Genomic DNA, 18519 nt, shown 5'->3' on the forward strand with positions numbered 1-18519 from the left:
AATGGCACTTCCCTGGTTAAACATATGTTTCTTTTCCTAATTTTTTGACATGTTTTAATAATTTGGTTTATAGCTTTTTCGTTTTTCCCCACAAAATTGTTGTGCCACAAAAGATTTTTTTGCTATTTCTTTTCTAGGATTCCCTTTGTGTGCTTTTCTTTGAGCCGAGGGTCTATTTGAGAAAACCTCTCTACCTCTCAAGATAGGAATAAGGTCTGCTTATACACTACCCTCTAGACCCCACTTATGAGATTACACATACTCAAAAAGTACAAACAGATCAACAATAATGAATCAATGGGATTGTCCCTTTTATACTAAAAGTAACCAAGCGTAAAATGAATGGTACATAATAAAGAAAAAATACAATTTTATGCTTCTTTTTTTCTATACATAAATGCAAGGGGAAAACTAAAGTCAAACATTGACAATAGAGACATAGAACTTGTGTTCGAGCGCAGAGAATGGAACATTTTTTGTAGGAAGCGCTTCCTTTTAATGGGACTTACGCGACGTCGAATTCGAATCTGTCGGAACCCACCCAAAATAGATACCGGACACCGAATGAAAAACCAAAAACAACACTAAGATTCATTAGGTAACAATGAATCTATGTGTAGTTGGTTTTTCTTTTTCCACTTTAAAAATGAAAGAATCCAATATAGTCCCCCTGCTAAAAACAAGCTAAAGAACCAAGCATTGTTGTAAATGATAACAAATGCCTTTGGAATTGAATCCAAAATCCCAACATTTTGCAAAAACCCTGGAATAACTGGCAAAATCCCAACAACCAAAGCAAGCATAGCCTTTAAATTATAGCCACTTGAGTAATAATATTCACCATTTGGACTCAATGTGTACAAATCATTGATCCTCAGATTCATCCCTTGAACTAGGTAATAATCAGCCAAAATTATTCCCATAATTGGCCCCAACAATGCAGAATATCCAACTAGCCATGTGTACACAAAACTTTCACTTGATTTTAGTAACCTCCAAGGTTGAAAAACAACTCCTAACAATGCTGTTAAAATTGCACCTCTTCTAAAAGTGAACCTTGAAGGGCTAAGATTGACTAAAGCATTTGCCGGCGCGACGACATTGGCAGCAATGTTGGTTGTAATTGTGGCTAGGCTAATACCAACAATGGCTAGAAAAGTTGTCAAGAATCCACCAATTTCACCTAAAAGTGTAATGGGGTTCGAAATTACATGCCCAAAAATAACTTTTGTTGAAGATGTCACAGCCAGGCCCACAAAAGTGAACAACCCCATAAAGATAGGTAGCCCTACTTGGCCAAAAATTTGGTCATTTTGGCTCTTTGCATATCTAGTAAAATCAGGTATGTTGAGTGCCAAAGTGGCCCAAAAACTAATATTTGCTGTTATTGATGGGAAAAAAAGTGACCAAAACTCTGAATTAGTGATTCTTGATGATAAATCTAGCATATGACCAAATCCACCTGCCTTAACATAGGCCCAAATGAGTAAACAAGAAGTAAGTGAAATAAGTATTGGGGCAGAGTATTTTTCCAATTCTCTAATACCATCTATCCCTTTCCACACAATAGCCAATTGTGCTATCCAAAAAGTGATAAAACAAGCAAATTCAAGAGGTGAAGTGCCAAGCCAAGAAAGTGATTGAGAAAAAGATGAATTTTTGATAACTTTTGGTAACAAAAGAAAAATTGCTTCACCGCCAATCCATGTTTCAATACCATACCAACCACAACCAACTAAAGCTCTAAGTAGTGTAGGAATATGTGCACCTTTAATGCCAAATGATGATCTTGCTAAAACAGGAAATGATATACCAAATTTTGTGCCTGGTTGACCAATTAATATAAGTGGCACCAAAGTTATCAAATTGGCTACAACAACAATTGCAATTCCTTGCCACCATGACATTCCAAGATCAACTAGGCTACCAGCCAGGTAATATGAAGGTACCCCAACAACTAGTCCAATCCATAAACTAGCCATTTCCCAACCTGAAAAGTTTCGTTGATCGGTCGACGTCGGCTTGAGATCATCATTTGTAAGGCTAGGATCAGGCTGAAATTCATCATTTTGACTTGATAATGCCATGGGAGAAACAATGTTATTATTGTTGTTGTGGTTACAATTTTTGTTGAAAAAAGATTGTACAAGTTTGTTTTGTGAAAAACTTAGTTTAGTACTAGTAGTAGTAGTTAAGGTGGTTGGAATTGAAGATGTTCTAAGGGAATATAGGGTCTTGGGCTTTGTGAAAATTTCATGGTGGGGATGAAGATGGTGAAGACTGAAGCTGAGAGATTTGGACACCATGGTTCAGAAGAAAAGAAAAGATTCAATAAAGATTGAAGATTCTGTGTGGTGTCAATTGAAGGACTTTTGAGATAAAAGATGAGTGGTTGGAAAATGACAAAAGTGTTATTCTGTCACTCATACATAAAGAGTGCATAATGTCAAAGAGAAATAGGACTAAGGGTGTGTGTTTGGTATAGAGGATTGATTTTTTTTTTTTTTTTTTTTTTAATATTCCTTTGTTTCTAAAATTTCTAGATAACATTTTTCCTAAGTCATCAGAGCCTTTTTCCCTGGCCCAATCGCCTGGGTGACAAGTTTTTTGCAGTGCATAAGTTTATATTTTCGTATCACAATATCCCATAAATTATGCTTTGTGCCATAAAGAACTCATGTCTCACTCAGTATAAGTTTATTTTGGAGGGCAAAAATTAAAGACCAGCCCATATGGAGGGAAAACCATGCAATTTCTTCGATCGGCACTTCAAAAGGCAAAACTCTGCCGTAGTTTAACTACTGAAAATAAGTTCTTTAAAAAAATGAGGAAAATAATTTTTCTAGTTGAGGTAGAAAAAGTAAGTTCCATACTTATTGTCTCCTCCAACACGGCAACACCCCCAACCCCACCCCACCCGGTAGCCCCTATCACCACGCACACGCCCCTATCCCGACCCCCATAGTTTTTTAATAGATTATATACATACGTGTTTGAGCAAAACTCTTTGACTACTTATAACCAAACACTAGAAATAAACTAAAAACTCACTTATTTTTTCAGGAAAATGTTTTACTAAGTTAATTTTGTCTTTCGAGTAACAGTTCAAAGAAACAGTACTTCTTAAAGTAAAAGAACTTCAATCAAACGCCAACATCTCTAGCAAGTCAAATAAACTGCCAACATGGAAATGATCTATAAACTTGGATCTTGATTCTTGAGTATCAACTTATCATAATATGGCAGTTTGCTGTCAAATTATATAATGATTTAATTAAATGATTGGTCAAGCTGGCAAAAGTGTTTGACAATTGAATAACAAGTATATTTCAGAACACGTTCAATCTCGGCATTGAAACGTTATTGAGTCATTATTACATTTATATGTAATACAAAAAAAAAATGTCCCGATTGTATTAATATTATATTTTTTTAATATCATTAGTGCTTAAAATGTTAAATCTAGGAAGCCGAGTCGGTGGGTTGGGCCGGGTGGAAAGGGAAAAAAACGAATTGAACTTAAAATCTTTTTTGGAAATATTCATTTTCCTGGCGAGACAGATAAGATAGATATACCGACGTTTTGATACCATTAGAAACAGAAAAAAGAAATTCAAAAAAGTGAAAAATTGGATCTATGTCCAGCGGATTACATTTTTTCTGTCTGCAACATTAGTTTGGAGTAATCACGCAAATGTAGCAAAGTTTGAAATAATTATATAAAAAAAACTAGATGAGTTTTGTTTCATTTGCTTAACTGAACCTGACACATGGCTTTACTTGATAGAGACCCAAAAGAAAAAGAAAGAAAAAAGATCTCTTGTTGAAGTTTTGCTTGCCAACTAGTGAGGAGAAATAGCTAGTTATTTGGCAATAAAATAATGTTTAAGGACAGATAGAGAAGCCACATTTGTAGGAATAAAAATTGCAATTTACGGATCATAATATTTATTTACAAATATAGTGAAATGATCTCTCATATCATTAATATATTCCACTAACGTCATAACTAATGAATTTGAAAAAAAGTTGTTTCAAATCCAACTCCATAAATTCTAAACAAGGTTAAATATATTTGGAATCTATGGCCAAGCGCCTACTTAGCCTGTTTGGATTGGCTTATTTTAGTCCTTTTAAGCCAAGATAGTTTTTAAGCACTTTTATAGTGTTTGGGTGAGATTGAAAAAAAAAATATTTCTAAGCACTTATATTTAAGCTAAAATAACAAAAATAAGTAAACGCATGAGTTATAAGTCCATCCAAACAGACTCTTAGTCTTTGATTTTTTGTTTCACTAACCAGTAACCATAGCCAGTCTATAATCTCAAGGCGCAACACTCATTTGGGCTTAACAATGAATTCAAGAGACAAATAAGGCCCATTATGGGGTCATTTGCACTTATGTCCGTTGTTTTGTGCTTGTCTTTAATTTTTGACCCTTAAGGAAAATAATTTTTTTGCGGGGCGTAAATTTATATTTTCACATCATAATGTCCATAAGTTATGTCCCATTCTCTTAAAGAACTAATGCACCGCTAAACATAAGTTCGATTTTAACGGAAAAAATTAAAGACCAGCCCATTTGAAGGACAAAAATTAAAGACCAGTCCGTTTCCGGTTAATAAAGAGCAGTGCTAATTGACCAGTTACAATGTATGGTACAATATAATAAACTTTTCTTGTCTTGCAATATTATTATACTATTAAATTTCATAGAGCTGGTTGAAGGATCAAATGTAGAATCATTGATCTTGCATGAAGTTTTAGATATTAGTTAGGGGTGGACAATATGTATTACTGATTCTAGAAAGATTTATAAGCTAAGTAGGCGTTTGGACATGTGATTTGAAATCATGAGATGAAATCAGCGTTTGGACATGCATTTTATCTCATGGTTTCAAACCATAGTTTGAAATCCCAATTCATCCAAGAAGGCATGATTTGGGGTTTCAAACCATGATTTCAAAATTTTTAAATATAAAACTTGACCTATAAGTTTATATTTTGTAAAAAAAAAAAAGACCCATAAGTTGGTAGATATTTTTAACAATTTCTCCCACCAAACATTTGCCAACCTTTATTTACGTCTACCATGTGAGAGGATTATATTAAAGAGTAGTTACATTACTATTCATGTTAAATTTTCTTTTTTATTGAACTAAAATTGGATCAATTGATGTTGTATTTTTTTAGAAAGGCCTTCTAATAGCGTATTAATTTTGTTATGAACTATGACTTACTCATTTGGTAAATTGTATAAGAATATTTTGATAGTTTTCACAACTTGTGGTGTTTTTATGTCTATAAGAAAAAGTACAACTTAAAATATCCAAATTGCATGTCCAAACATGATTTATAATCATGGGTTCATTTCATGGTTTCAAACCATGTCTAAACGGCTCCTAAGTAGGCGTTTGGACATGCGATTTCATGTCATGATTTCAAGTCCTGAGATGAAATCAGCGTTTGGACATGCGATTTGGATGATTTGGGATTTCAAATTTTTTAAATGTAAAACTTGACCCTTTTTATTGAACTAAAATTTGATCAATTGATGTTGTATTTTTTAAAAAGGTCTTCTATTAGCGTATTAATTTTGTTATAAACTATGACTTGCTCATTTGGTAAGATTGTATAAGAATTGAAAAAGTTTTGATAGTTTTCACATCTTGTGGAGTTTTTATGTCTATAAGAAAAAAAAAAAAATACTAACTTAAGAAATTCAAATTGCATGTCCAAACATGATTTCATATCATGTCCAAACAACTCCTAGTATCGGTTATTTGAGTTACTAAGTTAGAAATCGCTCAGCTTAAAATTGGTCATTTCAAATGAGTTCAGATTCATTTTTTTGCGCGAATTGTCTTTCTTTTGGGGTGGTCTTTAATTTTTCCCCCTCAAATTGCTGGTCTTTAATTTTTGGCCTTCGAATAAAAGGTGGCCGAAAATACCCTGAGGTTCTGGATTCGAACCCCTGCTTAGTAAAAAAAAAAAAATTTGCAAGACAAGGCTTTTGCAAAAGGTCTGTCTTATAAGGCAAGTCTGCCGTCTCCGACCTGACTTTTAGTTATGCCTTAAGACATAACTAAAAGTTTGCCTTACAAGGCAAAGTCTACCGTCTTCGACATAGGTTCTGTGTAACCTATGCCTTGCGAAATTATTATCATTTTTTGACTCTGCTAAGTTTCGAATCCAGAACCTAGGAGTATTTTCAGCCACCTTTCTAAGTAAAGGGCAAAAATTAAAGACCAACAAATTGAGAAGTCCGTATGAAGGGAAATTGTGCAAATTATCCGCTCATTTTCAAAAGGTAGGTTGGGCTTAAACATTCCATAGCCCTATTAATAACGGGCTAAGTTCACAAATGGCCTTCATAAGGAGTGGTCTTGATTTGCTGGCCCGCTTAACATTCTTTTTAAAATATAGCCTCCGAGTCAAAAAAATTAGCTAGCCAAATCTTTTCTCGCCCATCGGGCATAAGTTGTAGACATAAATTAGCTTTGCCTATAAGGCAGAAGTTCAAGATTATTCAACACAGTGAACCTGCTCAATTGACCACAACTTCTGCCTTGTAGGCAAAAGCTATCCTGATGGCTGATGGGCAACAAAAGTTTTTCCCCATAATTTTTTTCAAGTAAAGATCAATTTTAAAAGATTTTATTAAGCGAGAATAAAAGTCTACGACCAAATAATTTTGAGATACCGCGCGCCATTTCCTGACTAATAACTTGACCGTTCTTAACCAAATGCGATCCAACAATTAATACATCAATACTGTGAATTTTTCGCAAACAGATATATGTTCACCACATTACGTGTGTTCGTACTTGCAAATATGAGTACTTAGGGTGCTTGTGCCAATATTTAATTTCTGTAAGGTTAATGAATCTTATGTAATGTGGTTTTATCTGGATCTGAGGTTGAACATGTGATATTATTATGACGTTTACACCACGTGTCTAACTATAACAAAAAAGAGTAATTTGATAATTGATTTCCCCCAACTCAAGTTTTCATAATAACATAAATATGTAAACGGTCTTTAATCTTAAAGCAAATTAGGAACTATAAGAAAGTTCCACATTCACAGGATAAAAAACGGGAATTAGCTGTGAAATTTGCCTTTAGTCTGTGATTATATAGCTCGTACATAGTAAAGCCGTTTTGGAGTTTTATCAACAATTTGCTTGTGCAAGCAGCGATCCGATTTTTCCCGAATACTTATATAAGGATTTAAAACAAAATTCTTTCAATAAAGATGTGAATACTTATGTAAGGATTTTTTTTATCAATCTGTCGATAATCTGTCGTTAAATAAGAGTAGCGACAATTTTTTTAATTTAGCGACAATTCAAAGCGATGACTAGCTAGTGCTGGCAAATGGGTGAGATAAATCAAATATGAGCGGATAAAATACTCGACTCGTCCATAATTAATACGAATAAAAGATGGGTTGAGTTATTGTATTCATATTATCTACTGCTTCTTCAATATATTATTGTTGTAGGGAAAATTCCTAGCTGCAATATTATTTATTGTCCAATCTATACCGTAGTTTTCTTCCTTGCTTTGTCAAAGTTGCAAAGATTGGACAAAAGTTTCACTAGATAATTAAACAAATTATAAAAAAAATAAATTAAAATATAGTAAGAGTTAGGCGGGTTATGTTATGATCAGTGTTTTAAAAGGCGTTTTTGAGGCGAGCCTCGGGGCGAGCCCCGGGGCGGGGCGTACCAAAAATGCCTCGGGGCGATGGGTCGGGGCGCAAGTCCCCAAAGGCGTACGCCCAACAATTTGGGGCGTACGCCCAGGCGTTTGGGGCGAGTTTTTTTTTGTTGGGGCGTAAGCCTAGGCGTTTGGGGCGAGTTTTTTTTTGTTGGGGCGTAAGTCCAGAAAATTTCTTCAAACTAAAACGAAATTTGTTAAATAAGTCCTTAGTATAATGCCCAAATTTTCAAAAGTCAACATGTAATTACTCAAATATTTTAAAAAGGAACTGAAACATTAAATTTAAAAGTCAAGACCTTTTTCTATTGCTAGAATGCCTAATATATGTTCTTTTCCAATTATTTATCTTGTCTTCTACTATCTCAAAAAAGTAACGAGCAGTCACTTATACTTGTAAGTACGTATAATAGATTGTTCTAATTAGTTTTTTTGTGGGGGTGGAGTATGTATATGTGTGTGTGTATATATATATATCACTTATTTATTGTTTTCTTCAATTTTTTACGTTATTTAACCAATTTAAAAGTATTTATTATAATTATATCATTTTATAAAATACTAAAAATTAAAGTCCCATGAGGCTTACGCCTCGTGCCTCGGGGCTTACGCCTCGCTGAGGCAGACATAAAACGCCTCGCCTTACGCCCCGCCTTTTAAAACACTGGTTATGATCTATTGTTTAGCCAATTTTGACTCATTTCATTTTAGTCAAAGTAACTTTAAGGCACGTTAATGACCCGACCATTTATTAATTTAATTCATTTAATCCATCCAAATTCAGCTCAAACCGTCCATTGAAAACCCTAAAGAAAACTAATACTATTAGATAAAACCAGTGTTAGATTATTTCAGATTTGCCTTAATCTTCAAGTCTCCAACTCCCAAGGCTCTGGTCACCAGCATCATTGCTAATGATGTTGCTTGCATGGTGTGTATATATATATAACAAATTTTATATAAGTACTAAATAAGAATTCTGGAAAAGCTAGTCTTTAATTTGCATATTTTTATTGTTGATAATGCCGTGGTTGCTAATTAACAGCATGGACTTATGATGAGAATATATAAAAGCTAATGGTATGATGAAGAGTTTCTATAGTAGTGGGTCGGAAATTTATTGCTTCTGAGACAATTTTTACCATTTTGAAGGAGACATGCAAATCATTTCTACACTGCTTCAGTTACAAATATGAATATTCGTTAATAGGGGTGTTAAATGGACGCGTTATACACTTATACTGAATTTGAACGGATAAAAATGAATTGAGTTAATTAATAGTTAGGTTAGTGACTCACTCAAAGGTTACTTGATCACTAAAATGAGATGAATCAAATTAACTAATAATGGGTAATGGTCTAATTCGCTCAACTCTTACTATATTTTAGTTTCTTTGTTGTTTTTCCTAAAATTTCTTTAAATACGTAACAAATTTTTTTTAGGTCAATTTGGACTGCATATCAGTCCAATTGTTAGATAGGCTAAATTGTATTGGTTAAAATGGACGAATCATTAATCTGCCCAAACTTGAGCGAGTTGAGCAGATCATATATAAATTTGTTGATTTTGACCCCTCTTTTGTGAATAACCCATTTTCTTTTTATTTTAGTTTCTAGTTTAAAAAAAGAGGAATTAGGCCAATTATTATGATTGCCAACGATCACGTCCCGTTTGGTAAAGTGAAAAGAATTAATTTTCCGTTGATTGAGTTTCTATAAATCCATGTTAGAATCATGAGTCATTTATTGTTACGATTTCGAATCGGTTATTCCAATATTATTGTGGCAATCTTCATGAGCAACACGTATTGCACTTGAGTTATATACATGGACGTAGTTTCACCAATAGCTATTATATTTACTTATGTGGTAGGGTGCTATGTTACTTATAAGGAAGGGTCAAATATACCCATTACTTACATTATTAGCTAACTTTAGCCTCCGTTAGTTAAAGTGATCAAATATACCCTTTCGTTAGCCAGAGTGTTCACTTCTACCCTTAAGTGGATGGAAATCACCAATTCAGCCAAAATTACTCATTTAATTAAAAATACCCATGCCTCAATTTATAACCCGCCCCAACCCAATTAATATAAAATAAGGCTATACACTAACCATCACATAAATTTTCTAGAGGTGGAGAATGTACTTGTCGAGATTTGAAAATACTAGAGATAATTTCGTCCACCTTTGCAATGACTTGAGGAATCGCTATGGACTGCAGTTTCCTCTCTAATCAATAAAAAAATTTATAGCTTCCACTTTTTAACTTCATGAAATTTAGTTATTTTAGAAGTACTTCCAGAATTATTAATAAATGTACTTTTTAGCTTATGATAAGAGATACAGATGACATAAAGATTTTACATCCATAGATATATCTGCTCGAGAACTTTAAAATCTGTTTAAACGAAATCCTATCTTTGGACAATTTTTGAGTTTAACAGTAAATTTTTGTCGGAGAAGATATCGGAAAAGATGGTGATAACATCGGAGGAAACGAGGCAAATAAGTTTGATATACAAAAGGTCACTTAAGAATAATTGGACTGGGTTGGAATAATTGGACTGGGTTTGCAAATTGGGCTGCTGATTTTACTTTGTCAAATTGGGTTACCATGAATGGGTCTATTTATGTACATTTGGGCTTCAATCCATTTTTACATATATAGGCCCGTACGAAATCAGCACCAACATAGATATTCCTTTCCTGTCATTTTCATTCAGTTAGGTTCATTTTAGCAAAGGCTTATTTTAGCCTACCAAATAATTTGTTGACACTTGACATTAGTTGGTTAGATAAAGGATTCTAAATAGGTGTATATATATAGGAGGCCATGTACAGTGCATCAGAAACTGAATACACGAAAAGGGAAAATTTCCAATCTTCACTGCTTTATTATTTTATTTGCAGTTTCAGTTTCTGTTTTAACATGGTATCAGAGCAGGTTTAATCCTGCGGTTTTAATCTTTTTTTGTTTACTAAATTTCGTTTCTCTAACTTTTTGATTCACAATGGCAACTTCTAGTGTGCCCAATGATTCTCTATCACCTTCTGCTGCTATTCATGGCAATTCGCAGAGTGCTGGATCTTCCGTAACTAATATGGTTGATTCTTCACACCCTTACTATCTCCATCCCTCGGATTATCCAGGGATGAGTCTCGTCTCTTCGCCATTTGATGGCAAAGGCTATGGTGGATGGAAAAGAGCAGCTGTTATAGCTCTTTCAGCAAAAAATAAGTTGGGTTTTGTTGATAATACTTTAGCTCTTCCTAGTGTTGAATCTGGTCTACAGAAGGCTTGGCTGAGATGCAATGATATGGTCCTCTCTTGGCTGTTGAATTCCTTGTCTAAGGAAATTGCAGAGAGTGTCTTGCATTCTCAAAATGCCAAGGATCTATGGAGTGACCTGGAAGATAGATTTGGTCAGGCCAATGGAGCCAAACTTTTTCAATTACAAAAGGAATTAAATGCTGTAGTTCAAGGAAACACAAGTGTATCAACCTATTTCACTAAAATGAAAAGCTTATGGGATGAACTGGATGCATTTAATACTTCTTCTGGTTGTGTGTGTGAGTGTGAATGTGGTGGAAAAATGAAAACTATCAAAGCACACCAAGATGAGAGGTTGTTGCAATTTTTAATGGGACTTAATGATGTGTTTATAGGTGTTAGGAGCAATATTCTCTTATCTGCTCCTTTGCCCAGTATTGGACAAGACTATTCTCTTGTCATTCAAGATGAAAAACAGAGAGAAATACACTCTTCACCTAGCTATCCAACAGATGCTGGTTCTTTTGTTGCAAATACACAACCAGAAGAAAGGAGAAACAATGATTATAGAGGAAATCGAGGAAACTTTTATGAGCAGAAGAAGGAGAATGTGGTGTGTTCATGTTGTAAGAAGATTGGACATACTATAGAAAAATGCTACAAGATCCATGGGTTTCTCTCAAATTTCAAATTCACAAAACCTAGAAAGTTTCAAGGAAGGGCACATGCCAACTATGTTACGGGTCCAATGGAAAAGGGAAGTGCAGTTGATGAGCAGGTTGGAAATCCATTGTCACTCAGTCAGGATAATGTGGTCCAGCTTCTACAACTGCTAGATCAGATGAAAGGAAGTCAAACAATAAACAGTGGAGAAGTTGCTGCCAATCTAGGCCATGCTGGTATAACAAAATTCTTAAACTCTTATACCTATTTTATTAAAATTGATAGGAATTCTTGGATTTTAGATAGTGGAGCTACTGAGCATATGACATATAATAAAGATTTGCTTCATGATTTTAAACCTCTTCCTAATCCTGTCATGGTCAAACTTCCTAACTCATATAGAGTACAAGTTACACACTCTGGATCTATATGTTTGATGTCTAAAATGATCTTGCGTAACGTTTTATACATACCTTCCTTTAGGTTCAATCTCTTATCTGTCCACAAGTTTTGTAGGCAACTCAAGCAGAATCTTCTTTTCACTCCCTACTCTTGCAATTTGTTACAGGGCCCTTCTTTGAGGAACCTACCGGAGATTGGTAAAGCACAACAAGGCTTATACATTCTCAACTCAAAACCTCAAGTTGCAGTTTCCAAGAGTCAAGATAGTTTAAGTTTCAATTCAGTTTCTAGTCTAGTTTCGAGCAAAAAAGTCTGTTTCAGTTTCTAGTTCAATTTCTGCTTTGAGTACTTGTCTTTCTGTTTTTGATCCTAATGTAAAGAATAGCCTGTGGCATTACAGATTGGGTCATATGCCTTTGAGTAATATGAAGAATATTTTATCTCATAAATATTGTTCTACATCTCCGTTACCTTGCAATATTTGTCCAATGGATAGGCAGTCTAGACTGCCATTTCAATCTCGTTCTATCACTACTAAGTCTATTTTTGATCTAATCCACATAGATACTTGGGGACCCTATAAAACACCCACACATGATGGATATAAATATTTTTTGACCATTGTTGATGATTTTAGTAGAGGAACTTGGACATATCTCTTGAGTAATAAGTCCAATGCTTTCACAGTTTTGCAATCTTTCTTAAAAATGGTTGAACGACAATTCAATCTTAAAGTTAAAATTGTGAGATCCGACAATGCCTTTGAATTAGGATCAGGAACTGTTCAAAAGAATTTTTTTACATCTCAAGGCATTCTTCACCAAACAACTTGTGTTTACACTCCACAACAAAATGGAGTTGTGGAGAGGAAACACAAGCATTTTCTTGAGACATCAAGAACTCTACTTTTCCAATCACATTTGCCCATTAAATATTGGGGGTATTTTCTTTTAACAGCCACTTACCTAATTAATAGGTTTCCCTCTAAGATTCTTCACTATAAAACCCCTTATGAGGTACTTTTCAAAGCAAAACCAGTTTATTCCCACTTGAAAAGCTTTGGCTGTTTGTGTTTTGTTTCAACTCTGCCTCACTCAAGAACTAAACTAGAACCTAGGGCATTACCACATGTATTTCTGGGTTATCCACATGGGAAGAAGGGATATAGAGTTTTGAATCTCACAACTTTACAAATAACCGTCTCAAGGAATGCAATTTTTCATGAAGAATTTTACCCCTTTGCTTCGATCAAGTCTTATGATTCTACCACATTCCTTCCTAAAGAACCCAAAACTGTTCATCCCTTGCCCAGTTTAGACTTGACACAAGATGTCGACCCACAATCCGTTCCTTCACCTGATCCCAATCACACTACTTCATCCACCTATTCTTCCAGTCCTGTCCCTACCCCATCTCCTTCTAGTTCACCTAGCCAATCTGTCCCTGATTCCATTCCTCACACCACAGACCATGTTCCTACACATACTTCTCACTCTTCTGAGCCTGTACTTGATGTAGTTCTTCGACAGTCAACCAGACTTAAGTCACAACCTTCCTATCTGAAGGACTATATTTGTAATGCAATACAATTAACCAGTGTTAGTCCTTCTTGTTTCCTAAGCTCAACCACTCATATCACCTTCCCTTTCTCTGGTTTATCCTCCACAAATCAGAATATACTCAACTCTCTATCTAATATGCAGGAACCTAAAGTTTTATGCAGGCTGCTCATCACCCAGGTTGGCAGGAGGCAATGGCTAAAGAAATACACGCTTTAGAACTGAATAATACATGGGAGGTTGTTGTTTTACCCCCTGACAGAAAGGCTTTACCTTGTAAGTGGGTATATAAGGTAAAGCAACATTCTGATGGCAACATTGAAAGGCTAAAGGCAAGATTATTTATTCGAGGGGACATTCAGAGGGAAGGGATCGATTTTCATGAAACATATTCCCCAGTTGTCAAGATGACAACCATTAGATGCATATTAGCTATTGCAGTTAAAAAGGGTTGGGGTGTCTCTCAACTAGATGTCAACAATGCGTTTTTGCATGGTGATCTAGATGAGGAGGTTTATATGAAGTTTCCAGCTGGTATTACACCCCCTACACCTAATCATGTGTGCAAGTTGAAAAAATCACTTTATGGTCTTCGACAAGCTTCAAGGCAGTGGTATTCTAAACTTACTACAACATTGAATTTTAACGGATACAATCACTCTATCAATGACTATTCTTTGTTCATAAAGAAGTCTGGGAATTCTATTTCAATTGTGGCTGCTTATGTCGATGATATACTACTAACAGGAAACAATGATGCAGAATTAACAGCTTTGAGGGCATTCCTGGATCATGAATTCAAAATTAAAGACCTTGGACCCTTACATTTCTTTTTGGGCATGGAAGTACTTCGAGAGCCACAAGGACTAATTCTTTGCCAGAGAAAGTTTGTCTTGGACTTACTGACTGAATTTGAATCTCTGGATTTGCCTCCAGTTTCAAGTCCACTCGATCCATCAGTGAAGTTGTTTGCATCAGATGGAGAACCCATAAAAGACCCAACTTTGTATCGACATCTCTTGGGTAAGTTGAACTACTTAACACACACTCGACCGGATATCTCCTTTACAGTACAGCATCTGAGTCAATATATGCAAGACCCACGCGAACCACATCTTACAGCGGCCATGCGAGTACTGAGGTACCTCTCTAAGGATCCAGGATTGGGGCTTTTCTTCTCTTTCTCACCTTCCTATCAAGTATTAGCTTTCTGTGATTCTGATTGGGGCACTTGTCCCAATTCTCGACGATCGGTCAGTGGTTATTACATCTCCATTGGGACTTCTCCGATTTCTTGGAAATCAAAGAAGCAAGCTTCAATCTCTTTGAGTTCCGCTGAGGCTGAGTACCGCTCAATGCGGAGGGTCGTGTCGGAGCTCACATGGCTAGTGCGACTATTTAATGATCTCTCCGTCCCAGTTTCACTCCCAATACCTGTTCACTCCGACAGCCAGGCAGCAATTCATATTGCACGGAATCCCGTTTTTCACGAGCGAACCAAACATGTCGAGATCGATTGTCATTTCGTCCGTCAACAGTATCTCGCCGGAATCATTTCACTTTCCTTTGTTCGTTCTTCATCTCAAATAACAGATCTCTTCACAAAATCTCTCACCTTGAGGAGGGGTGTCGGAGAAGATATCGGAAAAGATGGTGATAACATCGGAGGAAACGAGGCAAATAAGTTTGATATACAAAAGGTCACTTAAGAATAATTGGACTGGGTTGGGATAATTGGACTGGGTTTGCAAATTGGGCTGCTGATTTTACTTTGTCAAATTGGGTTACAATGAATGGGTCTATTTATGTACATTTGGCTTCAATCCATTTTTACATATATAGGCTCATACGAAATCAGCACCAACATAGATATTCCTTTCCTGTCATTTTCATTCAGTTAGGTTCATTTTAGCAAAGACTTATTTTAGCCTACCAAATAATTTGTTGACACTTGGCATTAGTTGGTTAGATAAAGGATTCTAAAAATGTGTATATATATAGGAGGCCATGTACAATGCATCAGAAACTGAATACACGAAAAGGGAAAATTTCCAAATCTTCATTGCTTTATTATTTTATTTTCAATTTCAGTTTCTGTTTTAACAATTTTCAACCTGAGCATAAACAAAGAGAAGGATGATACAGGATATCATAGGTCATTTTCACACAGATTAAGTAAAGGAAAAAGGGAAAAAACTCTGTGTTGGTTGGCTGAGCTTGAAAGTGTCAATACTGCTTCTAAAATGTTATCCTCAGTGACATAGAAATTGAGAATGGGGGCTTGAGCACCTTATGAATGTTATTGCTCATTGTCTTTTTGGTATCCTTATCTGTCGCTTTGACAATTTTCTACTCTTTTCTCATGGAAATTGAAATATACAGATGTGACAATTCTTGGTATATTTGTGGTACGGGGCGGGTTATAAATTGGGGCATGAATATTTTTAATTAAATGGGTAATTTTGACTGAATTAGGGATTTCCATCCACTTAAGAATATAAGTGAATACTTTGGCTAACGGAGAGGTATATGGCTAACGGAGGGCAAAAGTAGCCAATAAACTAAAGTAGAGGGGTATATTTGACCCTTTTCCCTACTTATAATGTTAGGACTGAAATTTTGCTTGACATTCCATATGAAGTTTGGTTTGACATTCAAAATTTCTATTTGGATTCTATTTTACTCATGATACATTAATTATATTTCACTCATGGTACCTCATCTATTTCATCACCTAACTTAATCACTCATACTACCTTATGACCCTACATCAATTTAATTTATTCCTTTTCAATCCGATTTTAGTGCAAATTAAATTTTAAAAACTATGGAGATTCACAATGCAACCGGAATACTAAGAACAAAAAGAGCATTACATATGATGGTCGCTTAACAATCAATGCCACAGAACTTCTGTTAATCTAACATTGAGCAAATTTTTGAAGAATAAGAAGAAGGAAAAGGAGGAGAAGAACTTTTATCTGAATAACTTTTTAAAAATGGATATAGCTTAAATAGCAAAGGAAAAACTGACTACCAAGTGCAATTGCTACATAAATTTGAAGCTACATCTAATAGGTTAAATAGCATTTTTAACCCTTTTTTCAGTGATAAAATAACAAAAATAATACTCACTGATATATACTATTATAGATTAGAAGGCAGCCAATCCTATAAAATGGTTCACATTATTTTATTAATGTATATATAGCTTAACTCCAAAAATGAAAATCACGTCATTTTGCAGGAGGAAGAGCATAAAACTATTTTTTATTCATCAAGAGAAAAAGACAAAGATAGTGAATGTTAAACTCAATGAAAAATGGAAAGTATCGCCAAAACCATAGAAACTACAGATATTAATTTACAATAACATAGTAGAACACATTATTACTATCAATGCTCCTCTGGATCAAAATTAATATATCTCACTTAAATATTTACTTGCATAAAAGATACTTAGCACGGTCACAATCTCATCTATAAAATAAGGTAAAATCATAAATTATTTGTCTTTTGGTGTAATTGTATAACCATAATTGTAATTCCCAATGTGAGTAATTATTGTCATAGTTGTAACGTAGCTGTTTTATTTGTAACTTCCTACCAAACTTATCTTTTCAGAAAAGGAAATGCATATAAATAAAGGTGGAAAAAAATAGCTCTAGTACTTCTCCCCTTATCCGGTTTCATGATCATGCATTCATGATAGCCGTCGAAATTTAACTTGAATTAATTTCTAAACAAAACCTAAATATTTTAAGGGAAAAAGTCATATTTGTCCGTGGATTATTCGGAATTGAGCAATATTGTCCATCATCTGGCTTTTGGTCTAATATTATTCAAAATTGAGCAATATTGTCCATCGCTCCTATCGAAACTCCTACGTGAAGATAATATTAAATCATAATCAAAAGTTGAATATTTTTTGTTTTGTGCAAAAATTGGACACAAGGAGCTGTCACTTATTTCATATTGGAGCTCTGTCAATTGCAAGAATAAATGAGACAATTTGTTAACGGTAATGATACGAAACAACGAAAGAATCAAAAGTCAAATGAATGGCAAAATTGCTCAATTTCATATAGTGCAAGGAAATTTGTCCTTTTTCAAATATTGTAAAGGATTTTAGGGATGTCAAACCTCACAGATATGAGAGATAGAAAATCACAATTATGAATATATAGACATTATTCTAATTGAAGAAGGAAAAATATATTTTTTTTCTTCTCATTTCGACAAAAGAAGGATACCTTTCATCTTGATGGCGATGATTCAAATCTCCACGTTGTAATCCCCTTCCCCTATCCCCTATGTAATAAAAAAAAAGAATAAAAGAAAAACAAAGAGGGAAAAGAAACAAAATGAAAAAGGAAATTAACTCCTTTCTTGCCTTCAACGTTCAGCTTACCCACCCATTACCCAATGAAAGGTACACATAAATGTTCATTCTTGTATAAATGATCATTCTTGATTTCTCCTTTTCTTGTTAGGTAAAGAGAATGTAAAAACAGGAATAACTTCCTTTCAAATCCAATAATAACTACAAGACAAGAATGGTAAGTACACTATAATTCTACAATCAGATGACTTAGAAGCACTTTACCCTTCAGAGTACGACTTTTCGGCTTAAATTCAAATTAGTGGAGTCCAGATATGGAATCAGGATTTGAAGCTTACAAGTTCGATATTTTAGTCTTTTAAATTACAGGATTCTAAATTAATAATTTGTACATTATTTGAACTAAAACTACTGGATTACGCTCTAGTTCCGTCCCTGGTCGGGTCCAAAAGTGGATACCAAATACCGGATAGGATTTCAAAAAGAAACTTACTATTACAAGACAACTGTGTCTATTTGAGTGTGAAAAAAGAAAAAATTCCTCATACTTTTGT

The 18519-nt window shown here is 34.7% G+C and overlaps 1 protein-coding gene across 1 annotated transcript; it reads right to left on the reverse strand.

Annotated features, from left to right (window-relative positions):
• Positions 1-290: 290 nt before the first annotated feature.
• LOC132629967 (purine-uracil permease NCS1) lies at positions 291-2668 on the reverse strand. The gene has a single exon (XM_060345420.1). The coding sequence runs from the start codon at positions 2304-2306 to the stop codon at positions 585-587; it is 1722 nt and encodes a 573-aa protein (XP_060201403.1). The 5' UTR covers positions 2307-2668; the 3' UTR covers positions 291-584.
• Positions 2669-18519: the final 15851 nt, after the last annotated feature.

This window comes from Lycium barbarum, chromosome 3 (genome assembly GCF_019175385.1).
Source record: "Lycium barbarum isolate Lr01 chromosome 3, ASM1917538v2, whole genome shotgun sequence".
Lineage (NCBI taxonomy): Eukaryota > Viridiplantae > Streptophyta > Magnoliopsida > Solanales > Solanaceae > Lycium > Lycium barbarum.

What these genes read in the sequence shown, in the direction of transcription:
- LOC132629967 (XM_060345420.1), bottom strand. Translation starts at nt 2,306, where the DNA reads ATGGTGTCCAAATCTCTCAGCTTCAGTCTTCACCATCTTCATCCCCAC.